The sequence below is a fragment of the Trichosurus vulpecula genome, chromosome 1, assembly GCF_011100635.1.
Source record: "Trichosurus vulpecula isolate mTriVul1 chromosome 1, mTriVul1.pri, whole genome shotgun sequence".
NCBI classification, from domain to species: domain Eukaryota; kingdom Metazoa; phylum Chordata; class Mammalia; order Diprotodontia; family Phalangeridae; genus Trichosurus; species Trichosurus vulpecula.
The window spans coordinates 532,510,708-532,537,534 of NC_050573.1; the positions used below are offsets into that span (position 1 = coordinate 532,510,708).

At 44.4% G+C, this 26,827-nt stretch overlaps 1 protein-coding gene across 1 annotated transcript in view; it reads left to right on the forward strand.

The window, feature by feature from the left end:
• The window catches only part of MICALL2 (MICAL like 2), a 61,446-nt gene extending 35,357 nt beyond the window's left edge, over window positions 1-26,089 (forward strand). Inside the window, exons 6-17 of the mRNA XM_036741322.1 lie at window positions 1,551-2,576; window positions 4,472-4,713; window positions 8,276-8,369; window positions 10,089-10,273; window positions 15,375-15,512; window positions 16,053-16,117; window positions 16,627-16,750; window positions 17,588-17,678; window positions 17,979-18,052; window positions 19,383-19,497; window positions 21,129-21,175; window positions 25,623-26,089. Coding sequence (XP_036597217.1) covers window positions 1,551-2,576; window positions 4,472-4,713; window positions 8,276-8,369; window positions 10,089-10,273; window positions 15,375-15,512; window positions 16,053-16,117; window positions 16,627-16,750; window positions 17,588-17,678; window positions 17,979-18,052; window positions 19,383-19,497; window positions 21,129-21,175; window positions 25,623-25,714 — 2,293 coding nt within the window. The 3' untranslated portion in view covers window positions 25,715-26,089. The remainder of the gene's footprint in view (window positions 1-1,550; window positions 2,577-4,471; window positions 4,714-8,275; window positions 8,370-10,088; window positions 10,274-15,374; window positions 15,513-16,052; window positions 16,118-16,626; window positions 16,751-17,587; window positions 17,679-17,978; window positions 18,053-19,382; window positions 19,498-21,128; window positions 21,176-25,622) is intronic.
• Window positions 26,090-26,827: the final 738 nt, after the last annotated feature.

The window sequence follows — 26,827 nt, forward strand, 5'->3', positions numbered from 1 at the left end:
GATTTTGGACTGTCAGGTTCTGGTTAATTGAGGTTTTGTCATAGTTTATTCCCAGGTTTGGATTGCAGCTTCTGGATCAGCCATCTATAGGATTAGAAGCAGGAGCCTATGACCTACTGGTACAGAAGATACATAGAATCTTAATCATGTGGCTGGAAGGAATCTCAGAGCCCATCTAGTATATAGTCTCTTCCTTGGGAAGCTGAGCCCCAGTAAAGTTTAGTGACTTTCCCAAGGTTGCATAGGTAGTAAATGTCAGAAGCAGGCTGCTAGAAAAGTTCCTCTCCATTTAGCCCAGCTTAGACTCCTCTGACTCCTCCTGTCTGTTCCCTTTCCCCCAAAGCCTTCCTGGGGATGGTCACTTGGTACCATGGACACTTCACATAGCGAGGTTCTGGGGGTGGAATGTCTGGTATGGTGAAGCCAGGACATGAGGGAGCCTTTGGGGCAGGGACAGTGAGATTTAGGATGTGCACGAATGAACCAACTTGTCCAATTCAACCAGTATTTATCAAGCTCTGACTTTGTGCAGAACACTTTTTTAGGCATAGAGAGAGATAAAAAGTCTAGAAAAGACACAGTATATATCCTTATGCCATCGAGTAGGAGAACAAGATAACTGATATTTGGTCAGGGCACTAGAATTTTGAAAAGTGATATGTAAACTTGACTGCCGTGAAAATATGTTTAGTGTGAAGGTACATGTAGAACCTATATTGGATTGCGTGCCATCTTGAGTGGGGAGGGGGAGAAAATTTGAAACTCAAAAACTTGAGGAACTGAATGTTGTAAACTAAAAATAAAACTAAATTAATTAATTAATTTTAAAACATGCTATGTAAGGTTAGAGGGAAAAGGTTATGGCTATCTAGGAAGGCTCCATGCAGAAGGTGGCATTGAGTTGGGTTTAAAAAGATGGATTGGATTCATCAGACCAAGAGGGGAGAGAAGGCTATTCTAGGCACAGGGAGAGAGATAAGCAAAGGCATGGATGGAGGTATGAAAACTCAGAGAATAAACCAATTAAGCTAGAGCATGTAGTACATAGAGTGACATGAGATGAGTCTGGAAAAGCAGGTTGTGACAGATTATGAAAGGCGAGTGCCAGACAGAGGAGTTTGAATATGACTGTGGGTAATAGGGAGTCACAGAAAATCCTTGAGCGGAGGAATGATGTGCCTTCTGGGTTGCTGGGGGGCAGGGAAGAGTGGTGTGAGAGTAAGATCTTTCATTTTTAGAGGCGGTCTCCTCATATATCTTACATCTTTTCAAGGATGTGACAGGTTTGGTGTTGGTCATTCTAATTTTTAAAAGTGTCTAGGTGGTACTGCACTAAGCAAGTCAGATGGCTACAGCCACAGGGAGTCAGTCTTCTTTATATTCTTATCTCCCCCAAGAAACTTAGCACAGTAGCAGGTGGTCATGGAACACATGTTGATGGATTGGTTGGAGGTGATGGGTTGGTTGGAGTGGATGCTTCAAGATGGCAGCTTACAAGCTTAGGTTGTTGGGGGACTTTCTTCCCCTAATGATCTCTCTTATATCCCTAGATGCAAACAGTGTTCCAACACGCTCCACTCAGGTACCTACAAGTCCACAGGGGAACCCGGTGTCTTTGTCTGCACGAACCACCACACCAAAGCTTCCACCCCAAACTCTAAGTCCCCTAGCACAGATCGAAAGCAGCCAGCAGCTGGGTATCCAAGCCGGACCAACCCCGTTCCAATGGATACCACATCCCCTGGTGTGTCCTGGAGGGCCCGAGAACCAGACAAACCAAGAGAGGCTGGGCAGAAAACCAACCAGTCAGGCAGAGATCCTGTTACCAATTCTTCTGCCAAGGGTTTTGTCCAGTCATCTGGATGGAGCCCATCTTCTGTGGGACATAGTGCAACAAAGTCCCTCAGCCCCAACAACTTGGCCCTCCAGAAGTCAACATCCAGCACTAATACCCCATCAAACTCCTTCCTCAACCGACTTGCCCAGAACTCTTCTCCAGCCAGCAGCAAACCCGTTAGTGTTACCAATAACTCCCCCGTGGGGTGGTCATCTGCTCAAAGAAAATCAGACCCACCTACGACCCCTGCTCTGAACAAATTAGATATTCACACGACTTCTCCTCAGGGTAAATTAAGTTTTAGTGTGACACCTCAGAGCCCACGCACATCTCCTCTGAGCAAATCAGACTCTCCAGCAGCAACCCAGAGCACCACTTCTCGGATCAAATCAGACTTCCGTGCAGCTCCTCAAAACCAATCAAACTCTTCTGCAGCAGCTTCTCAGTACAAAGCAGACTCAAGCCCCAGTAGCTGGACTTCATCGGTGTCCAAGACGCAGCAAGCCCGGGAAAAGTTCTTCCAGTCTTCTGGGACCTCAGCTAACAAACCCCCAGCTTCCAAGGAGTATGGTCTGACTTTCACTTCAATCCAAGCAGCTGGGAAAACACCTGCTCCTGTTCAGTCTACACGGGACAGCACAAAGGACAAGGCTCGAGACTTCCTTGTGAAGAACATTAAGATAGGACCAGGTTTTGCTTCAAATGGTCAGGAGGGCACTGCTGCCCAGGGCCCTAACAGGTAAGAAGAATTTTCCTCGCATGTGCTCTAGATCATAGATTCTTTATCTGGGGTCCAACCACCGTTAAAAAATTAATATTTTCTTAATTATTTCAATGTAATTGATTTTTTGGAGGGGTAAGCCTGTGTATTTTATTTTGTGCATTTAAAAATATCATTCAGAGAAGGGAGTCCATAGATTTTATCAGACTACCAAAGGGGTCCATGAACACAAAAAAATGTTAAGGAGCCATTTTCTCTCCTATTACATATGGAGAGAACACTATGTGTTTATGAAAGCCAGAAGTTGAAAACCTATGGCATACATGACAGAGATAGCATGCAAAATGGCATGTAAGGTGATTTTTAGAGTGGAAGGGACTGGGTTTGTACAGACAGTTAAGAGCCTGAATGAAAGACAAAAGATGGTCCCAACACCGTCTGGTGTTTGACTACCATGGTGGTATCCAGAAGACCTGGAAGATCTGGGTCAATATCCCTGGGATATGGAAAAGCCCACAGTTTGGAGTTTCAATCTTGCTAAGTTGGATCGTCCTTTGGGATCAATGGGTAGTTTTTTAAATTAGATTAAAATATTTTTTTTTCAACTTGCAAGCATTTATTTTCTCTACCTCCTACCTCCCTTCCTTGTACTGAGAAAAAAAAGAAAAGCAAAACTCTTGTAACAAATATGCATAGTCAAGCAAAACAAATTCTCACATTGGCCATGTCCAAAAACGTGCATCTCATTTTCCATATTGAGTCTGCCATGTCTTTGTCAGGAGGTAGGTAGAATTTTTCATCACTGGTCCTTTGGAATCATGGTTGGTCATTGCTTGGTCAGAGTTCTTAAGTCTTTCGAAGTTGTTCAGTTTCACAATTTTGTTGGTCACGTGTAAACTGTTTCAATCCTCATTTGGTACATACAAACCTTCTCAAGATTTCTCTGAAACCATCCCTGTCATTGTTACTGAGGGCACAATAGCATTCCATCCCATTCACATACCATACTTTGTCCAGCCTTTCTCCCACTTATGGGCACCCCCTTAGTTTCCTGTTCTTTGCCATCACAAAATAAAGAGCTGCTATAAATACTTTTGTGCCCAGTGTGGTATTCCTTAATGAGTCTCAGTAAGGCCCCAATGCTCTTGTCCTTCAGGTGAGAAGAAGGGAAGATTTGCATTTTGAAAGAGGGAAGATTAAGAAACAACAGACCAATATCCAGCTTGAGAAGTCTAAGATATGTTTGGTTCCTATTTTATTCTCCCACCTCCTAAAGCCTGGACTATTTAGACCCCCAAGGGGTGTTATCCCCAGGGCACCTCCGATCTTACTTTCCGACAGGCTTGGCCATCCTTGCAGGTGGTGTATCTGTGTGTGTATATGTTTTTTTTTTTTTTTTTTTTTTTTTTTTTAGAAATACAATTTTTATTAAGTACAAATAGTAACTCAAACAAAGCTTTAAAAGTTCATTCATTCATCCGTGTGGATGCTCAATAAACATACCCTCAGTTGCAGCCAGCTCTTGGTTATTTGCATGTGGATTTGCCATATGTGGATTATCATGGTATATTTTTAACCCCAGGTTGGCTTCTCCCTGCTTGCCCCCCAGCCTGTTTCTGAGCCTCTGCCTGAAACCATCAGTTGGTGTGTGCTGAGGGGTGCAGACCCAAATGAATGAATCAACTTACCCTATTATAATTGGCAAAGTAATCAGTTGAACCACATCAAAACTCCTCCCCATAACAACAGAGAACCAGCCTAAGTCTTTGATTTGTGATTTCATTGTCTCTGCTTCCTTCCATGAGTGTGGATCCTTGAGGACTGACTAACAATGAAAAGCTTTGAGAGAAGGACCTGGCAGGGTCCCAGAGACCTTTCCTGTGACTCCCTCCATGCCTTATTGCTTCCACCAGGTCATCTCCTACCCCTTCCTATGCTCTGACACCAGATCCCAAAACTGAAGGGCCGAGAGGGACCCCCAAGACAAAGCCAGAGCCTGCATCATCCCGCCCTGGCCTAGTGACGGAGCTCTCATCCCAGAGCAAGGTTTCTGCACCAGCATCACCCCAAACAGCAAGGAAGAGCCCCGCCTTCTCTCGTCGGGGCAATGAGCTCATAAGTACCAGACAGAAGCCAGACACCTCAGTGGCACACGGTGAGGCTCCCCTGTCTGCCCTCCCCTCCCTCTTTTGTTAGGTTGCTCTGAAGTATTATTCTCTCACAATATTATTTGGCTCCCTTTATTCTTGTGTTTTGAAATATTACCGCAGAGTCCCTTAATTTCTGATTGTCAGAGTCCCACTCTTGCTGGTACAAGCAGTCCCTAAAGGCACAGGGGTGATTCAGAGAATGTTCTTCTGGGGCACGGCTTTCACTGGTCCTGGGCCACAGCCCTGTACCTTGAGTGAAGAGGGACCATCTCCCTGAAGGAAGGCAGCATAGGCATGATGAACAAATACTGCCCCCACCACAGGGACACACCCACCACCACTCCTCTGGCTGTGCCAACAGAAGTGCAAACAGCAAAGCCTCTGGGCCCACATGGAATATGTCCAGGGGCTAGCCAGCCACACCCACAAGCCTCACCTTCCTTTTAATGATCTACACAGAACATAACAGCTGGTTTTGCCCAAGATCAATCAATCAATTGGTCAGTCAATAAACAGGTACTTCTTAAGCACCTACTATGTGTCAGTTGCTAGAAATACAAAGAAAAAAAAATGGAACAGTCTCTGCTCTCCAGGATCTACTACGCCATCAGGGGACATAACATGTTCATGTACAAACATATGCAGAATCAGTGGAAAGATTCATCTTTCTGAGTTCAAATCCAACCTCAGACACTTGTTAGCTGTGTGACCCTGGGCAAGTCACTTAACCCTGTTTGACTCAGTTTCCTTATTTGTAAAATGAGCTGGAGAAGGAAATGGCAAATCACTCCAGTATCTCTGCCAAGAAAACCCCAAATGGGGTCACGAAGAGTCAGACACAACTGAAATGACTGGACAACAACTACAAAGTAATTAGGGAAAGAGTTTACTAGTGGTAGGGGGTGAGGGGGATCAGGAAAGGCTTCATATCAATGGTATATTTTGAAGGAAGTAAAGGATTCTTTGAGGTAGAGATTTACAGGAAGCAGGGCTGGCCAGTGCAAAAACACGGAGATGAGAGATCCAGTGCCATGTGTGAAGGACAGACAGTCCAGAAGATAGGTTTTCCACAGAATGGAAACAGTGTTGGACTTGGATTCAGGACACTTACTCCTGGCTCTGACCCTAGATATGTTAACATGGGTAATAAGCCACTTAAGTCCCTCTGAGCCAAATCATGGGGCAGTGGGAACCCTACTGGATTTGGCTGACTCTGCTACTTTATTACCTGTGGGAACCTGAACAAAGTAATTAACTTTTCTGGGCTTCAATCTCCTTCTCTTGCTCATGGAAAAGTTGGACTCATTGGCTTCTAAGGTCCCATTCATCTCTTAATTTATGATCTGATGATCTGTGCATGGGGAAGATTACTCAGTTATCAGTCTAAAGGGGATGTATTGGAGAGGGGTCCAGCCTGGTGATAGAGAGACCGGTGAAGAGGCAGTGCCTATTGTCCTTTGGATGAGGACCTGAACTGTGATGGCAGTAGTGAGAGCTGAGAGGAGGGGGCTGATGTAATCGATGTTGAAGAGGTTGTCAACAAGCCTGGACTGCTGTTTGGACATGATGAGTGATAAGGAGTGAAAAGTCAGATGGCTCGAGGATGAGAGTGTAAATGTTAATGAAATTAGGAAGTAGGGAGAGAAAGTTATAATGGCAATGGTTATTATTACAGCTTGCATTTCTTTAAGGTCAGCAAAACGTTTTCACAAATGGTGTTTCATCTGGTCCCCACAATAACTCTGAGAGGTAGGCGCTACTATTATTCTCACTTAACAAATGAGGGAACTGATGCCCAGGGTCACACAACTAGTAAGAGTCCAGGGTAGGATTTGAACTCAGATCTTCCTGGCACCAAGTCCTGCACTCTATCTGCTGCCTCAGAAAAAGATGATTTTAGTTTTGGATCTGCTGAATTGGAGGTAGTGGTAGCACATCCAGGTAGAGATGAGTCATTGTGGACTATTCATCAAAAACAACTCAGACTAACCTCATTTCCTTTCTGACGGTATGTTTTCATTGTGTTGTAGTGTTAGACTACTTCCCACTATCCCCTTTCTCTACATTATTATACCAGAGTCAGCAAAATCCGGAATTTATTTCCTTCTCAACTTACTAAGTTAGCATAGGCTAACTGTGAGCTCCTTTAGAGAAGGGACTTCTTTTGCCTTTTTTAAAAATTTTATTTTTAAATCCTTTGTTCTTAGCATGGCCCCTGGCACTTAGCAGACACTTAATAAATGGTAATTGACAGACTGACTGAGGTGTGCTCAGAATGGTATTTGACCAGCTGGGGGCACAAAGCGGAGTGCTCTATAAACCTCCCATCCTGCCTTCGCACAGATGACTTTAGTGGGGAGTCAAGTTGGCAGATGAGTGACGCAGTGAATGGGGTTTAGCTGGTCACCTACGTGGTGCGATTTGAAGGACTCCTGGAAGGACCCCTTTTCCCACTGAATATCTTCCCCACTGGCCTGTCATGATCCATGACATGCCACCATTAGCTATTGCTCTGCTGATCTGTATAAAGGACCTGGCAAACCCTGAAGAGTTGTATGGGGCTTCCCACAAATTTTTAGCACAGTTGAAAGCTTTACTAAGATTTTTGGGACAGCCCATATAAATGCTAGCAATTTTTTTCCCTATTTCCATTTTTTCCAATTGTATGTAAAGATAGTTTTCTGCATTCACTTTTATAAGATTTTGAGTTCCAAATTTTTTTCTCCCTCCCTCCCTTCCCAAGACTGCAAGCAGTCCGATATAGGTTATACATGTACCTATTTCCACATTAGTCATGTTGTGAAAGAAGAGTCAGGACAAGAAGGAAAGGCCATAAGAAAGAAAAAACAAAAAAGGTGAAAATAGTATGATGCTAGCTATTTTTTATTTTTTAAAATTTTTTTATTTTTGTAGGGGGCAAGGCAGAGCAATTGGGGTTAAGTGACTTGCCCAAGGTCACACAGCTAGTAAGTGTCAAGTCCCTATGCCTCGGTTTCTTTAGCTGTAAGATGAGAGGGTTTATTGGGTACACAGCATCTTTGGATTTGGTGCAGTGCTGGGCCTGGAGTTCAAATTTGGCTTCAGACACTTCTTAGCCCTGTGACCCTGGGCAAGTCACTTAACCTGTGTTTGCCTCGATTTCCTTATCTGTAAAGTAGGAATAAGAACAGCGCCATCTGCTGGGGGGCTTGTGAGGGTCCAATTAGATAATAATTATGAAGCACAGCGTCTGGTGCATAGTAAGTTCTGTATAAATATTAGTTATTAATATTATTTTCTTTGCTTCTCTTTACCAGGGAGAGCAAGGCATTTCCAGAGAATCACAGGATGTTAGAAATCAGAGGGGCCTTCTAGAGCAGCCTCTCAGTTTGCAGAGAAGGGAGCAGGCCCAGGATGGCAACTTTGTCCATCTCGAATTCTGTAAAGCGGAGCTGGGCTGGTCCTGAGCGGCTACTGTTGGGTTCTGAGTCCTGAGTGAAAATCCCTTTCCATAGTAGGGCCCGGGGGGGTGGGGGGGCCTAGTACTCAGCCCTTCCAGGTGTTTTCATTTGGTGTTCTTGCTCCTAGGTCAGGCTGCCAGCTCTACTGAAAACCAGCTAGAAGGTCCTGCAGGTTGGCGATCCAAACTAAAGCCCGTGGAGAAAACATCTTTAGTGGACAAGTGAGTAACTCAGTGACCTGTTATGAGCCTACTAAGTGCCAGGGACAGAAACTCCAAAGTACCCTGTGACAAAGTGATAAAAGACAAAGCTCTGCTCCTGTCTATACATAGGGTACCTTTGTATGCATGAATGTCTGCACACGTATATGAGTGAGCGACACGTGTTTACCAATGCATGAGTGCATACAAATGTGCTCATTTGTATTTTATGAAAATGGGAGGGCATCCATGTGTCCAGCATGTGCATACCTATGGCCTGTAATTCCATCCATGCAAAGTTACTGTACATAGTGGGACACATGTTTATGCATCTTGATTTACTTGTCTGACACACAGGTACAAATTGTAATGTGCATATACGTAGGCAGGCACATTTATAACGTGATCGGATGTGCACAATACATGCGTATACACAATTTATTCAGTACCTACTATGTGTAAGACGCACACCCGGAGGTTGACTGTGCACCTGTCTATGTACTTATGTACACACATATGTTTGCCCGTCTTTGCCTCTGCGTAGCTGCATTTACCTGCATATGTGTTTGTGTCTACGTACCCATACCTTATCTTTGTATACTTGTATGTGCATACCTGAGCTGAACAGACAAAGGGCTTGGAGGTCTATAAGGTGTATGTTTTTGCTGGGGGAAGGCTTAGCATAGAAATCCACAGGAAAGGCTCAGTAGGCCCAGCATAGGGAGGTCTGTGTGTGTGTGTGTGTGTGTGTGTGTGTGTGTGTGTGTGTGTGTGTGAAAAAGGAGAATGAGTAGAGGGGGAAAAACACAGCTCTAGGACGCAGAACAAGATTCTTTTCCTTTGGGTAAAGAACAGACCTGATAGCACCAGGGGCGGGGGGAGTCAACGTGTCCCCTAGGTGGCAATGTGGTTGGGGTATGGGAACCTGGAGTCAGGAAGACTCAGGAACTTCTTAGCTGTGGGACCCAGGCAAGTCACTTCACTTTCAGCCTCAGTTTCCTCCTGTAAAATGGGGTAATAATAGCCCCTACCTCCTAGGGTTGTAGTAAGGCTAAAATGGGCTAAAAATGTGTGTGTGTCTATGTATGTGTTATTATATACATATTTTATATTATTACACGTTACATTACAATATTACACATTATATACACGTATGTAGCAAATGTTACACGGTTTGTAAACGTACTTGAGCTCTGCAAGTGCTCAAAGTACTCTATGAATATTAATAGTCATCATTGTGGCTGCTTCAGGAGAGCTCCACTTTGGGGATACCTAGTACATGATACAAAGTTCTAGACTTACAAAGCAAATGAATCAGGGGATGATTATTCATGTTAAAGATCAATTCTCCACTTGACCCAGAATTCTTCTCCTACACTTTAAGCAGCAGGTTTGTGGTGCATTTGCAGCAAAATCGAATTAGAACATTTTAATTTGCACATAGTGGTTTGGGAAATGGGTCTATTGAAAAGGGAGGTGTATTCCTGGGTAAGTGGGAGGGTCAGTGCTGTGCGCGTGTGCGTGTGTATGTGTATGTGTGTGTGTGTGTGTGTGTGTGTGTGTGTGTGCATGCTCGTGTGTGTGTGCGCATGCTCGTGTGTGTGCACATGTGCTCACACACATGTATGTGAGAGGCAGAGGGACCGAGAGAAAGAAACAGAGACAGAATGAGAATCATGGGAGAAGATAGGGGAACATACGTCCCTTCTTTCCTACTCTCATCTCATCTCATCCTATCAGGCTTCCAGAGACAAAGCAAAGGGCAGCTCTCATAGAGACCAAGGAGCCGGCTGTTCCCAAAAAGCCTTTGGAAAATTCCTCCGTGGGTGTACGGATCACCCTGAGCCCGGCCCTGAAGGACAGAACCCCTGCTTCAGCCAGCACCTTTCCCAATAATAGCCAGGGTCCAGTCCCTGGCCCCGTAGGTAAGTATTATCAGGGCTTGTGTGCTATTCTACCTAGTGTGGGGGAGGTCGGAGGAAGCCCTGAGAGCTGAGGCCGGCCCTGGCTTGTGGGTAGCAGCTTATGTTACAGGAATCTTAGGCTATTACTTAATTTTGAAAAACTCAAGCGTGACTAAAGGGAAAAGGTGTTTTCTAGAAAGAATAGGAGGTGGTTTCTTGTGATTTTCCCTTTAATTAGAGGGGGAAAGAACGGCTATCATCCCAACAAGTACCACCTTCCCCCCAGCCATGGCTGGGCCAGGACGGGCTTTGGCAATCCTAGGTATTAGCATTTAGTCCGTCATAGCTGGGGTCCAGGATCCAGCATCTTCTGGAGGGCCGTGTCGAAGGATGCTATTTCTTTTGCCTTCTCCTCCAGTAGTTTGGGCCAGCGCTTGCTGTTGACCCTGCCAATGATCCCTGCTCTGCTAAAGGCATATTCGCTTCCTTGCTCAGAATCAGTTTTTCATCCCCATTGCCTGGTTTACAGAACCCTTCCAGCTAGGTGGCAATGGCCTGGAGTCAGGAAGACCTGAATTCAGATATGGCCTCAGACATTTACTAACTGTGTGACCCTGGGCAAGTCATGCAACCCTGTTTGCCTCATTTTCCTCATGTGTAAAATGGGGCTAATAATAGTACCTACCTCCCCAGTTTATTGTGAGGATCAAATGAGATAACTGTATATATAACGGTTAACTATTATTATTATTTAAATGCAAGGTAGTTTGGTAGGGAAAGGACTGGAGAAGGAGAGGTACTTTTCAACCATTAAGAAATTGGCTCTAAAGATCACTAGATTTAGGGCTAAAAGGAGCCTTAAAGACCATGTTGTTCAATGCCTACATTTCACAGATGAGTAAACTGAGGCCCGCAGGGTTAAGTGACATGTCCAAGGTCATACTTGGTTGTATGGACTTAGAACCAGAACCTTAACCGAGTATCTCACAAAGCTCTGTCACCCATCCCTGGGTGGGGGGCGGGGTAGGGGGACTGGGTGAGAAGGTATGTATGGCTCAGGGCAAACCCATCCCTTCACTTGTAAAAACCTCCAGGTTGTATAGCTCAGCAAGGATTCGTTAAGTGCCTTCTTTCTGTAATAACTCAATGGCAAGGGGGTATAACCAAGGACCACTGGCGAATAAATAGTACTTGAAATGATCTGGTGTGGAGAAAAGTCTCTGGCCCCAGGCATTCCCTTACAGGGCCCTGTTTGACTCAGGCCTTTCCTTAAGTTGGTTTTTTTCCGGGTTTGTGTGCAATTCTGTCTAGTGTGGGGGGGTCGGAGGAAGCCCTGAGGGCTGAGGCGGGTCCTGGCTTGTGGGTAACAGCTTATGTTACAGGAGTCTTAGGTTATTTCTTAATTTTGAAAAACTCAAGCGTGACTAAAGGGAAAAGGTGTTTTCTAGAAGGAATAAGAGCTGTTTTTGTGTGTGTGTGTGTGTGTGTGTGTGTGTGTGTGTAAGTGGGTGTATACTCCTTCATTAGAGTATTTTTTCTGTCTTCTAATGTTGGTGAATGTGTTTTCATTGCTGTATGTGGGTGAGGTTTTTTTGTGTGTGTCATATGTGTGTATTGGAGACATGGAGTCTTTCCATGTGCGGTTTTTAGAATCTGAATAAATAAAATAAATATTTTCATGAAAATAGTGAAATAGGAATTAACATTCAACAATGGCTACTTAAAAATAATTTATTAGAATCTTAACATTAAGCAATAATCCAAGGTGTCCTAAAAATCTTAGTGCAGTTTTAAGCCATTAAATCTTAAATTAATTAATTTGAATGTAAAAAAAAATTATTAAATAAGTTTCTTTGTCTACATTTTCTTGTTATTTAGTTGTTTTCAGTTGTGTCCAACTCTTCGTGACCCCATTTGGGTTTTCTTGGCAAAGATAATGGAATGGTTTGCCATTTCTTTCTCTAGCTCATTTTACAGACGAGGAAACTGAGGCAAACAGGGTGAAGTAACTTGCCCAGGGTCATACAGCTAGTAAGTGTCTGAGGCTGGATTTGAACTAGGGAAGATGAATCTTCCTGATTCCAGGCCCCACTGGGCTGCTTAGCTACTTTTGTTTATCCAGGGTGTCCCAAAAATCTTAGTGCAATTTTAATAGCCTAAATAGTTTTAATAGCTTACGATCACACTAAGACTTTTAGGACATCCTGTATGATCCAAGCAACTTGCTTAATAACTATTTACATTTAAATTAATTTAGGTACATCACGTATCATAAGGCTTTGCTAGTTCCTCAGCCAGCAAGATTCTTTGTCCATTCATTCTCATTCATTTTTTCATGGGAGCATAGATTTAGAGCTGCTATAGACCTCTGAGGCTATTTCTAGTCCAACCCCCTCATTTTACAGATTGGGAAATGAAGGCCGGGGAGGTAAAGTGATTTTCCCTCGGTCAGTAAGTAGAGGCTGTGAACCCAGGTTGTAGGATGTGGAAGCTAGCCCCTTTTCCTCTGTACCTTTTATTTTCCAATCCTAGTTATGATAAATTTCATTCTTTTGGAATGGAATTTAGTGTTTTTCCACTTTGTATTATTTCACTGATGTCTTTTCCCAATCCTCTGATATCTCATACTTTCTCATCTTAATTGTATTACAATATTCCATTATATTAATATACCACAATTTATTGGACTTTTCCCCTCTTTCTAGACATTTGAATTGTTTCTAATTTTATTTTCTTTTGGTTTTTGAAATTATATATAATGCTGCTATGAAAATGTTTGAGCAGATAATTTTTTTTTAAAAAGTAATGCAGTCATTTTGTAGTTCCAGTCCTCCACATGTATTTTTCTATGCTTTTTCAATTCATTCATTCATTTCTATGTCTTTGAATCCTTACATGTGTGCGTACTTCAATGTGTACATGTTTGCATGTGTGTATCTGTGTGTACTGTGTGCTTCTTTGTGTGTGCATGTTTTTCAATGCCTAAATTCTTATGTGCTGTGTTTCTCTGTGTGTTCTTATGTGTGTGCACGTATACTTCTTAAAGTGGTATACTTTTTATTTGAAACCTTCCTTAATGAAGCCGTGCAGAAAAGTGTGGGAGGCTCCTGGCTGGGGCTGATATTTCTGCTTTGCCTCTTTTCCTCACGTCCTTTCCCCCGTTAGTTTTCTTTTTAGAGATATCACTGATTTTTTTTAGATTGGGCTTTCAGGCCTTGGCTTTGATGACTTGAGAAAAAAAACTCAATACAGGATGATCCTAAATTGAGGCACAGGAGAAACATTTAGAGTGGTTGGGTTGACTTCCCAGTAGAAGATGAGCCTTAGTATTTGGGTAGTAGAGGCTGCCTTTTGGGAACTGTAACAGGTTGTATGGCAGTCTTCCTTTCTTCTAGGCAGCTAGGTGGTGCCATAGTAGATAGAGTGCTGGGCCTCATCTTTCTGAGTTCAAATCTGGCCTCAGACACTTACTAGCTGTGTGACCCTGGGCAAGTCACTTAACCCTGTGTACCTCAGTTTCTTCCCCTGTCAAATGAGCTGGAGAAGGAAATGGCAAACTGTTCCAGTATCTTTGCCAAGAAAACACCAAAATGGGGTCATGGAGAGTCAGACACAACTGAAATGACTGAATAAAGAGGTTGATTTTGGAGAGCTGCCACGGATTTTGTGGCAGTCTTCCTTTCCCTTAGCTCTGCTTCTCAAACATGAGAACATTCTTTGTTCCCTGAGAGGCAGCAGCATGGTACAGTGGAGAGAATGCTTACCTTGGAGTAAGCTGCCTGGATTTGAGCGACAGCTCCAACATAGTTGTGTGATCCGGCAAGTCATTTCATGTTAGAGGTAATGTGTCATTGGGGATGGAATGTTGGGACCTGAGTCCCAGCGGATAAAGCACCAGGCATGAGGCAGGAAGACCTGAGTTCAAATCCAGCCTCAGATATGAGCTGTGAGACCTTGGGCAAACCTCTATTTACCTCCATTTCCTCATCTGTAACATGGGGATAGTAATAGCCCCTACCTCCCAGGGTTGTTGTAAGGATCAAACGAGATAACAATTATAAAGCCCAGAGCCTGGCACATAGTAAGGGCTATATAAGTGTTAGCTATTACTATCATTATTATTGGAATCAGGAAGACCCGGGATCAAATCCGAGTTCCTCCACTTACCGGCAAGTCTCTGAGCCTCCTCTTCCTCATCTGTAAAAGGAGGGGGTCCATTCCAGCTCTAACATTGAGTCTTTGTGTCCTTTTCTGCTAATTAGGAATAATAAGAGTTGTTGTGAAAGTAATTTTTAAACTATAAAGTGATTCAGCAATCTAAGCTGCTATTATTTTATCTGTCCATTCATTCATTCATTCATTGATTCACTTATTTATCTATTTAATTATTCATTTGCTTGTTTAATTATTTGCCCATTTATTTATTTGCTCATTTCTTTTATGCACTCATTCATTCATTTTAGCTTGCCTTCCTCCTCACCAGCCTCTCTCCTTCCCAGCTTTGAGCACTGGCTTAGGTGCTTTGGCCCCAGTTTAATCTTCCTGACTGTTTATATATTCCTAGGGTCCTTGGATCACTGATCTAGACCTGGGAGGGACCTTGGAGACCATCTAAGGTCAACTTCTTTATTTTGCGGATGAAGAAAATGAGGACTAGAGAGATTAAGGGACTTGACTGGGGTCGCACAGGTTGTCAGAGCCAAGATCCAAACTCCGTTCTCATGACTGATTTTTACAGCAAAGTTCTCATGCTGCCTGCTGCTTTACTTAGTTAGGGGTATGGAGACTAGGTGAGAGTATGGACGGTTAAATGCAAACCCATCCCCACTACTGAAAAAGATACTATCCAGTCCAACAAACCCTAAATCTTGGGGTTCAGAGTTCTTCTCAACTCCACTCCTAGGGGTCTGTGATTTAGGTTTGGGGTGGTTGGTGATTAGAACTACTCAAAAATCTGTGTGGTTGAGGAATAAAGGAAGATGAATTCCAGTATGCATTTAATCCTGTGGATTAAGATTTGCTTTGGAAATCAGGGCTGAGGATGATATGGCCCCAAATAGAACTAGAAATCCACCTGGCCTTCATCACTCCCTGTCTGTCTGTCTCTTCCTTCTCTATGTAGCTTCAACTGCTTTACCAGCAGGCCGGAAGAAACTCTTGATACCCTCCAACCTGGATGTTTCTGACAACTGGATGAAGGCTGAGGAGAAGCAGGAAGAGTCCATCCCTCCAGAGAAGCCCAGTCGGCTCCACAAGCCAGGTCAGCTTGAGGTTTTCCCTGCCTGTAGTGGGGGTCCAAGCCTCTTCCTCCTTCCATTCCCCTTCCTCAATCTTCCTAATGCTTTTCCTTTCTTCTCCCCCTTAACCCTTTGGTTTTTCCCCAAGGGAAATAACCCAAAGATTAATGGAAAGTTTCATGAGTCATTTAATGTTTGTAGGCATGGAAACCTTGTGACATTCTCATAGGGTATCTTTGTGGTCCTATTTGCTCACTGAGAGGGCTCAGACCCTATACAAAGAACATTAGAAATTGCAGTCAGGGCCTGAGGGGTTGGTTGAGTAAATAACTGGTTAAGGGAAGCGGGGAGAGGAATGAATGTGACCCAGGCTACCAGGGGGCTATTTGAACCCTGTGAATTTTGGAGGATTTTCTCTGGGAGTTGAAGGAAGCCAGAGATAAGGAGGGAGAGAATTCCAGGCATGGGGGACAGTTATGGAAATACTTGACGTCGGGAGATGGAGTGATAGAGAGCAAGTCTCACTTTGTTGAAGGTTTTGGTGGGTTTTGCTTCCTTTTCAGAAAGGCCCAGCAATCCACCAAGCTTCTCCACCTCACCAAACAAGGAGGTGAAATCTCCAGTCAAGGTATGTTTGGAAAGAGAAGTAATTAACAGGAGAATTCTTGGTTGGGGGTTGGGGGTTGGGGGAAGGGATGGGGCAGGGAGGAAGGAGGATCATGAAGGGGCAAATGGAAGGAACTATGGCTGTAGGGAAAGGACTGGGCTTGGCATTATTTTTTTTTCACATTGGGAATGAGGGGAGGGCACATAGTAGGTACTTATAAAGGTGTGGTAAATTAAATTGAATCCCCTCCACACTTTGTATTATTTAGGAGATGAATGGTTATTTGGGGGGTGGAGGTGGGGGCAGAGCCATGGTCATAGGATCATAGATTTAGAGCTGGAGAGAACTTTATAGGCTATCAAGTCCAACCTAAACTGAGGCTTAGAGAGATTAAGTGATTTACCCTGGCTCATGCAGATGGCAAGGGTCGGAGGCAGGATTTGAACCAAGTTCTTCCTGACTCCAAGTCTGGTTACGCTATGCCACCTTTCCTTGTAATCACCTTCCTCCTCTCTGTTTCTGCCTCTTAGCTCCACCCTGACTATATGTCAGAGGAAGAGATCCAGAAGAAGATTCAGGACATTGAGAGAGAGCTGGACTTTTTAGAACTGAAAGGCATAGACCTAGAGAAAAAGCTTAGGGAAGCTGAGGGAGGTAAGTCAGCAGGAGGGCTCCAAGCTCCAGTGGGAAGAGAGTGGAATAGGGTTGGTGGGGTCAAGGATGGGCTGCTGCCAGGTGTGTTTCCTTGGGTGGAGCTACCTGCTAACCACTCCCACCTGCTGGGAGGCAGACTGACCTAGTCACTCTTCCTACGAAGAGTAGCAAGAAGGGAAGCCCAGCTTTTCAATATCGGGCCAACCACTGACCTGGCATTCTGATCCATACCGCCTCTGAGTTACCCTTGTTCTGACTTGTGATCCAGGCTTTGGTTTCTAATTTCTCACCTAACTCTATTTGGTATTACTCTTTGTGGTTTGGGAGCCAACGTTTGATACTCTAGGCACCCTTGTTTGGTCTCCCTGATTCCCTCTCCCCACCCTAGCCTTGGACCTTGAAATGTGTCCCCTGCTTCACTTTCTGGCAATCTGTATCTCAGGTTCCATCTTCCCGTGCCGCTCTGGTTCTTTCCCTTGAGGGAAAGAAAGGTTTGGGCAAAGGGAGGGGCTTCCACTGCTCAGAAGCTTTAAAGGACCACTAGACAAGATGGGTTAGAAGAAGCTGCTTTGGCTGGGAGGTCTATGGTGCATTACCTGTGAACTATGCCAAGGCAGGGACCCTAAAACCCAGAGGTTTAGATATCTGGTTTTAGTTAGGTGTACAGAAGAGCAGTCTTCATTGACATTCTCCCTGTTTGAGCCAAAGGTGGACAGGGGACAGTGGAAACATTGAGTGCCTCACCTGAACCTAATTCCCAGTGGGGTCCTTCCTGGTCACCTTTGGCACCAGACTATGTTGGTCTAAGACTACCTATGCTCCCTTCTTGTTGTCTAGATGACTCTGAAGATGCCCTCATGGTAGAATGGTTCAAACTCATTCACGAGAAGCAGCTGCTGTTGAGGCAGGAGTCGGAGCTGATGTACAAGTGAGTGTCACTTGAATCCTTAGCCCCCTGCCCCTCACCTCCACCCCATGACTGATGTGAGCTGGAAGGAGGGCACATAACCCTCTGCTTGTACCCCCATGCCCTTGGGGTCGGAGATTGAGCAGGGGACCTCCTCCTGAAAGAGAGGGGCAGAGCTGGGCTGTTGTTGGGGAAGATGTTTTTAAATAGTAAGAGAACAGCATTTCCTGATGACCTTAACTCTGAGATGGGTGGGAAGGGTAAGGCCCAGGTCACTCTGAGCTCAGTTATGGAACCTGCTTCTTTGTTGGATTTTCCCAGGGCCAAGGAGCAGCGTCTGGAGGAGATACAGTTTGATATTGCTGGTGAACTTCGCCGCTTGTTGGAAAAACCAGGTAAGTAGATGACCAGGCTTTTTAGCCTTCCTGTACCCCATGTAGAGAAACCTCCTGCTGTGAAATCCCGAAATCATTGCTGGAGGGATCCTCTTAGAATCATAGTGGTGTGAAATAATGTGCATGCTATCAGATCAGTTGAAGTGCTGGTTAGTTTTGCTGAACTCTCTTTATCTCTCTTTTTTTTTTGTTACAAGGCATGGTTCTCTCAGTAGTTGAGGGAGGAGGGGTATCTAGAAGTGAAGGTGACTTAAAAACAAGATTGCAATGCTTTAAAAAAATTTTAAAAAACAATGTCGAATTTATAGAATCAGAGAATATCACAGTTGGAATGGAATTGAAGAAGCAAAATATCTTAGATGCAGGAGTGGGGAATCTATGGCCTTGAGGCCACGTGTGGCCCTCTGGGTCCTCAAGTGCGGCCCTTTGACATAATCCAAACATGTGGCCCTCTAGGTCCTCAAGTGTGGCCCTTTTACTGAATCCAAGTGTCCTTGAGATCACAGGTTCCCCACCCCTGTGAGAGTTAGAAGGGACCCCAAAGGCTGTCTAATCCCCAATCATCTGAACAAGAGAGCAGCGTCCAGAGTCCAGGGAGAAGCGGTTATCTAGGGTCTGCCTGAAACCTTCAGGAAGGGAAAACCCAGTACCTCTAAGTGTGGCACATTCCAATTTGGATAGCTCTAAATTTTAGAAAGTTCTTCCTTCTATCAAGCCTAAGTCTGTCTCTAAACAACCTCTACTCATTGCTACTAGTTCTATTTTTGAGGAGCAGAACAAGTCTGATCCCTTTTCCCTATGGTAGCCCTGGAAATGCTATCACCCTCACATCTTCTCTAGGCTACCCAGCTCCTGCTCATGGTCTCTGGAGTCTTCTCACCTTAGCAGCTAGATCGCAAGATTTAAAGCCAGATGGAACCTTGAAGACCCCTTGTTTTATAGATAAAGAAACTGAGCCCAAATTGATGAAGCTCATCCTGAGTGCTTCCCTCCACACCATTCTGAGGTCTCTGTTACTTAGCTGAAAGCATTTAAAATACCCTCAGCTCCCGAGTCAAGAGGTCTTAATCTTTCCAGCAATAGAGGTTGAATTAGCTGGCCTTTGGGGTCCCTTCCAGCTCTTAAGATTATAGGATTCTGTGGCTTTGGAAGGCTGTTTTGTCATGGACTCCCAGTTACCTGGCATCCATGCTACCATCAGACAGAAGAAGAGATGCTGCCACCTGCAGGAGAAGGAGGGACTAACCGCTTGATAAGGGCTGGCTTACTCACCTTAGGAAACACAGAGTAGGCAGGGCAGGCTGGGCCATTGCTGTTTTTAAACCTACAGAGTCAATGAAGACACTAAAGGAGAAGAAAAGGGAGCAGGAGCTTCTGGAGCAGTATGTGAACACGGTGAATGATCGCAGTGACATCGTGGACTGTCTGGATGAGGATCGGATCAGGTTAGGATGTGGCCAAGGGGAGGGGGGTAGAAACAAAAGAGAGGAGACTTGGACGATCCACTTTCTAGTTGAGGAAACTGGGGTAGATGGTTAAGTGACATATGCTGGCTCTCACGGCTAGTAAGTACCTGAGGTTGGATTTGAACACAGTTCTTCCCGAATATCACAAGTGCTGTTTGAAGTTGTTGGTGGTCTTTCCACTACTTCATGCCACCCCTCGTTTATCTACATTATTTCATCCGATCCTTAAAATCCCTATGAAGCAAATACTACGTTCAGTATTCCCGTTATACAGATGAGGAAACTGAGGTGGAGAGGTTAAATGACTTACCCATGGTAACAAAGCTTGATGTAAGAAGTGAAGATGTTTAACCTTGTTTTCCTCAGAACACATTATGACATGCAGGGGAATGAGCAATCTTTAAAGCTTGCCCATATCAAGTGTGTATGTGTCTATAGTTATAGATATCTAGACCAGATTATGCAAATAGACGGTGCTGAAGTGAATTGAAGGGTGATAGGGAGCCTTTGCATGCTTTTGAGCTGGTGAGTGACATCAAGGAAGCTAGAGAAGATGAACTGATGATCACAATGTGTGATGTGGACTAAAAGCAGCAAGCCAGTCTGAAGGCTATTGTAGGAATAATGCAGGTACAGGGAAGTGAGGGCCAGGAGCAAATTGCAAATAATGGGGGGAAGGGATGCAGCTGACAGATGCTGAAAAAGAACAAAAGGATAGAACTTTGTGACTGATTGGCTGTGAGGGGCGGGGAGGAACCACATTGATAGACTCCCAGGCTTCTAGCCTTGGTAACTGGGACAATGGCAGAACCAGACCCATTGACAGGCCATGGGAAAGGGATTGAGAAAAACTACTTGTCAGAAGTAGCCAGGCCAGTCTGGGGTGGGGGTAGGGAAGTATGTGGACAGGAAATCATCATCTCCTTGTTCTCAGCCCCTTCCCAAGGTCCGCCTCCCCCTGCCACCCCTCCCTCCCCCTCTCTGATATGAGGAAGGGCTCTCCATGTCTAAGAGAGGAAGCCCTGTTTTTGCTGGATTCTACTTCCCTGTCTCCTGGGAAAGGGGAGGGGGGAATCTGGGGTGAGAGGTTAATTCGGCGAGATTTTTTTCTTCTGGTTTTAATATTTCTCCATAGACTCCTTTAAAAACATAGTCAGCTAATACATCAGCCGATTTGTACTAACTGTGAGGAAAATGCACCACTTGGCCCCCGACCTCTCTTAGAATGGCCAAGGGGGTCATTTGTGAGTTGCTAGTTTCTTCTGCCAGTAAATGCATTGTTGGAGGGGTTTTTATGTGTGTGTTTCCTGTTTGTTTTGGTTTAATTTCCTTTTATCTTTGTAAAACTGACAAGTATAGTTAACCAGTTCTAATCACCCAGCCCAGGGCTGCTCCCAGTAGTTGTGGATGCCAAGGCTAGAGCTGGCATCTTCCTGCCTCAAATGTCCAGTGGGCTGGGCAGGGGCATATGACTGGTCACTTACCTGGTCATAGTGGAGTCTTATAGAGGGCATCTGGGTGTCAGAGCCATGTCCAGACATGGGGATGTTGTAGGGACCTGTCTATTGACATTTACCTGCCCTTGTAAACTCATTCCTTTCTCTTTTCAGGGAGCAGGAGGAGGACCAGGTGATCCAGGACATGATCCAGAAACTAGGTGAGCTATATATGCTTAAGATCATCTGACCTTTATGAAGGAAGCAGGGCCTGAGGGTAGATCCCTCTTGGGAAAAGATTGGAGTTAGCAGGGAGGACCAAACTATGATCTGAGGGAGTGAATCAGAGGCCATTTTAAAATCCACTAAGAATGCCACTTCAGATTAGGGGGTGGGAAGAAACGAAGTCTGAAGCAGTCATCAGGTTGGATAAGTTAGTCAAGGAGAACCATGGAAGTGTTGATGAAATTGGAATGTCTGATGCCACTTCCTTGTCCAAGAAAAATCTCTTGTCAATCATTCAATCAGCAAGCACTTAAAAAAGCAAAAACAGCCCCCACCCTCAAGGAGTTTACATTCTAATGAGGAAAACTACATGTGTACACCAACGTATGAGAGAAATACTGAGTAGATGGAATGAAGCCTTAGAGGAGTATTAGGGGGTATTAGGAATGGCCTGGAGGAGGTGGTACTTGGGCTGAGTCTTAAAGGAAACCAAGGATTCCAAGAGTCTAAAGTTGGGAGAGAACATTCTAGGCATTCTAGGCCAATGCAAAGATCTGGAAAAGAGATAGAATGTCATATCTGAGAAACGGCAAGAAGACTATTTTGGCTGTGTGGTGGATAGTGCAGAGGGAAGTAAAATAGAAGAAGATTGGAAAAGTAGGAAAGGACCAGGTTGTCAACAACCTGAAACAAAGCATTTAATAATTGATCCAGCAGCTAACTGATTGCTGGGAGAGTTTATTGAGGAGGGGGATGACATGGTCAACCTACACTTTAGGGAAATTGCTCTGGCCGCTGAGTGGAGGAAGGGCTGGAATAGAGAGAAACTTGAGGTGGAGAGACCCAGTTAAAAGGCTATTGCAGTAGTCTAAGCAAGAGTCGATGAGAGGCTGACCCAGGGTGGTGTCTGTATGAGTGGTAAGAAGGGCACACATGTGAGAGATGTTGAGAAGAAAGAAATTGGTGACTGATTGGATTTGTGGGGTAAGAGAGGAGTTGAAGATGACACCAAGGTTGAGAATCAGGGGGACTGATGGGATGCTGGTCCTCTTGACAGTAATAAGCAAGTTCATAAGGGGGGAGGGTTTTGAAGGAAAAATAACGAGTTCAGTTTTGTACATGTTGAGTTTGAGATGCCTATGGGACAATTAGTTTGAAATGACCAATGGACAGTTAGTGATGTAGTTCTAGAGGTCAAAATGGAAACCAGGGATGGATAAATAGATCTAGGAATTATCTGCATAGAGATGGAAAGTGACCCCATGGGAGCTGATGAGATCAGCAAGTAAGAGAGCTTAACGAGAAAAGAGAGGAAGGCCCAGGATGGAACACTGGGGGACCCCCATGGTTAGTAGGCATGACATAGATGAAGACCTAGTGAAAGAGACTGAGAAGGAACAGTCAGATGAGAGGAGACAGCCAACAGAGAACAGAGTCATGATATAACACGGAGAGGGGAAAGTATCCATGAATAGAGTGAGAACAAGAGTGTTGAGTGCAGGAGAAGGGTTAAGCTAGAGAAGAGACTGTTAGATCTGGCAATTAGGAGATCATTGATAACTTTGCAGAAAGCAGTTTCAGTTGAATGATGAGGATGGAAATCAGCTATCAGAGGGTTTAGAAGAGAGTAAGAAGAGAAGGTGGAGGCCCTTAGGGTAGATGCTTTTTCCAAGAAATTTTACGGGAAGAGTTATAGAATGGTAGCTTATGGTCATGGTAGGCTCTAGTGAGGGTTTTTTAAGTTTGGAGGCAGACTTGGCCATGTTGGTAGACAGCAGGAAAGGAGACAGAAGAGAGAGGGAGAGGGATTGGTAAGAACAACCTGTTGGAGAAAATAGGAAGGAAGGAAATCAAAGGCACTAGGGTGTTGGCTGTGCCTTTCCCTTGATCCGCCATGTTGGTTCAGCCATAGGCCACCATTTTGGCTTCACACTCTTCCCTGGTTTACTTGATGGACCATTTGCTCAGATTAGGGCTGTGGGCCAGTGAAGGCCCAGAAGCAGAGGGAAGCTAACCAGTCAAAATTTGCATCCCAATTGACTTTAGCTTTGCTGATACAGCCCTGTGACCACCGAGAAAATCAAATCAGTTAATCAGCAAATCGGTCAACCATCAAGCACTTATTAAACACCTACTCCATATTCTTCTTTAGATTCTGTAGCCCCAGATTGAATTCAGCATTCTAGTAATTGTAACAAAATAATTTAGAGTTCTATCAGTAACGATCTTATTATCAGGAGATCGTAGCAGCTATTTCTGTTTGTACATTCCTGGTCTGAATTAGGATATCTTTCAAAAACAGTTACTTCTCTTTATCACTTTCAAATCTATTACTGTATTGAATTCACAAACTCTTTGTGGGTCACAAAGCCCTCCTAATTTCATTAGAAGAGCAGCTAGGTGGCACGTTGGATAGGGCACTGGGCCTGGAGTCAGAAAGACTCATCTTCCTGAGTTCAAATCTGACCTCAGAAACTTACTAGCCATGTGACTGGGCAAGTCACTTAACCCTGTTTGCCTCAGTTTCCTCATCTGTAAATTGAACTGGAGAAAGAAATGGCAAACGACTCCAGTATCTCTGCTGAGAAAACCCCACATGGGGTCAGGAAGAGTTGGACATGACTGAAAAACAACTGGACTGAACATGAGGGCACTGTACCAGGTACTGGGGATACAAGTACAAAGAATGAAACAATCTCTACCCTCTAGGACCTTACATCTAATGGAGGAGACAACAAATACATATAAACATATGTAGAACACAAATGAATAACTACAAACGTATATAAGGTAGTTTGGGAGAGAGGGTACCCATGGTTGAGGGGGACCAGGAAAGACTCCATGCAGAAGATGATGCAGAGTTGTTTCTGATATGTTGAGTTAAACTGCATAATCATCGAAGATTTTATGCCAAATTTTTTTGCAAAAAAGTAGGATGTGACCATTATGTGAAGCTTTAAAAAATTGTGTCCTGTTACTTAAAAATCATTTATTACTAAACTGTTTTTGGTGCAAGATTAGGATGTACAGAATACTTGTGAATATACATTAAAATTGAATACTAACAATGCATGTGGGCTGAGAATTCTAGGCTAGTGGCTCGCAATGCGTGAGAGATAAATGCGAATCCATATGCCACTGGTGAATACGTTGCTGCTCTGTTTACCTTTTTAAGCAGCTTAACTAACAGAATGATACCATGTGACAATTATGTGATGAAAGATTATAAACTAATTTTTGGATTGAAAAAAAAAAGCCAGGGTGCAACAGTTATGTGGTGGTGACAATTATGCAGTGAAATACAGTGTCTCCAGGACACCCAATTTGAAATGTCCAATGTGTGGTTTGTGATGTGAGACTGAAACTCAGGGAAGAGACTGGGGCTGGATATATGGATTTGGGAGACCTCTGCATAGACGTGAGAGTTCAACCCATGGATGCTGATGAGGTCACCAATAAAGACTGTAGAGGGAGAAGAGAAGGGGATCTAGGACAGAAATTTGGGGAGCACTGAAGGTTGGGGAGAGTGAAATGAATGATGGGCCATCAGAGGAACCTGAAAAAGAAGAAATGGTCAGAAAGGTAAGAGTACAACCAGGAGAGAGCAGTGTCATGTAAACCTTGAGAGGAAAGAATCCAGGAGGACAAGGTAGAGAGTCATGTCAAATGAGCTAATGTTGACTTTGGCATTATGTTTTCAAGGCCCTGTTAGGCCCCATGGGGAAATACAGACAAATAAAAGTTAAAAGTCCTAGCCCTCACGTTGCTTTATAGTGAAGGGGGTAAAACTAGTCTAACATGAAAAGAAAACCAGTCACGTTGGGCAGGGTATAACAAAGCCTGAATGTGTGGATCAGGCAGCTGTTATGGAGAGAGATAGATAAAGAATTGGGATAGTCAGGGAAAAGACCTTCTGGAAGAAGATTTAAAAAAACAACCAGGCTTTAAGGATTTGGATAATTTAAAATTAATAATTAATAGCCCTTACTAGTTGTGTGACCCTGGGCAAGTCACTTAACCCTGACTGAGTCCTAAAAAAATAGCAACATTTATATAGTGCTTGCTATGTACCAGACACTGCACTAAGTGCTTTCTAATTCTTGTCCCCTTTCATTCTCAGAACAATTTTGGGAGGTGGGTGCTGTTATTATCCCATTTTACAGATGAGAAAGGAGTTGGAGGGAATGGTGTGAGCCAAGGTTTACAGGCTGGAAAACTTAAGGCAAGGAATACTAGATCTGGGACCAGACGACTCAGGTTCACATCTTAGCTCTACTATCTTTATGACCTTGGTGTCCCTTTAGCCCTCAGTTTTGAGCGTATTGGACTCATATCTGTGAAATGGGCATATACTCAGCTGCCTACTTTGTGTATTTGTGCTCTGGGTAGGTGAGGGTCTGGCTGGCCGAGAACTGAACTCTGTTTCCCCTCTCTTCCTTGTAGACCTCCAGAAGGATGGAGCAGAGAAGAAGAAGCCCAAGTCCCGTATATCCAAGATTTGGAAGCAGAAAAATAAGAGCAAAACGTCAGAGTGATGGCTCCCACTCTCCAAGGACACAGCCAAAGCAGATGGGGGGATTCGGCATCTCCATCCCCTAACTCCATCCATCCTGGCAGCCTCACCCGCTATCTAGGATGGAAAAGACAAGAGACAATGTGGAATCCAGGACTTGTCAGAGGGCGATAAGCTCGTCACCTCCCACAATGGGAAGCAAGAGACCGAGGGATAGAGGGCCCCAAACGCTGACTCTTTAGGAGGGGGAACCCTGTGGCCGGTTCACTCTGGGGAGGCAGAGACCTCCTGGCCTTCAAGTAGAACCAGAGACTCCAGGGCCAGAGAAGGCCAAACCCTCCTGCCTTTAAGTGAGGTCTTCTATGGCATCATCATAATAAAAACCAACTGATCCCAATCTGGCTTCCTCTCTTTTCTCTCTCTCTCTCTCTCTCTCTCTCTCTCTCTCTCTCTCTGTCTCTCTCCCTCTCTCTCTCTCTCCATCTTTTCCTGCCCTGCCATGCCCATGACTTCTAGGCAGTCGCTAATTCAGGATGAAACCTATGAATCAGAGGATCTGGGTCCTAGTACCTGAATGCTCTAACCTTGGGAAAGTCATCAAACCTGACCGCTCCTAAGTTTTTATGGGACCTACTCAGGGAAGGCATTTCTGGGGAGGTTCGGAGATCCTATAGTTCAGAGGTTTTGATTTCTTTTGGTGGTCTAGGTTGAGTAGGAGGAGATGGAGAGGTGGGATATTAGAGGATTTGGGGTTAGTGTGATGATCAAGTGAGGCATATTGTATCATGTATGTGAAGGTGTTTTGGAAATATTGCAGAAAACAAATGTGAGGTTAAAATAGAAAGATATCAGGTTCCCATGGCAGCACTAACTAGCACCATTTGTAGGAAGGAGGGTTCTAGGGTCTAGTTATGGTCCCCGAGGTCTCTCCAGGAGAACAACTGTTTTTAGCCACACGGGTATTTACCTTCACCCTGTTGCCGAGGAATGAGGCTCTGAGGGATCAGGGTTATAGAACTCACCAAGTTGTTCCCTACTGCTCCATCCTCCACCCCCGCAAGATTAGTTAATTTGTTTAAGATTTATGCCCTGTCTTCTTCCGGGAAGACTTGGAAGCTGCTTAGCAATGAAACCC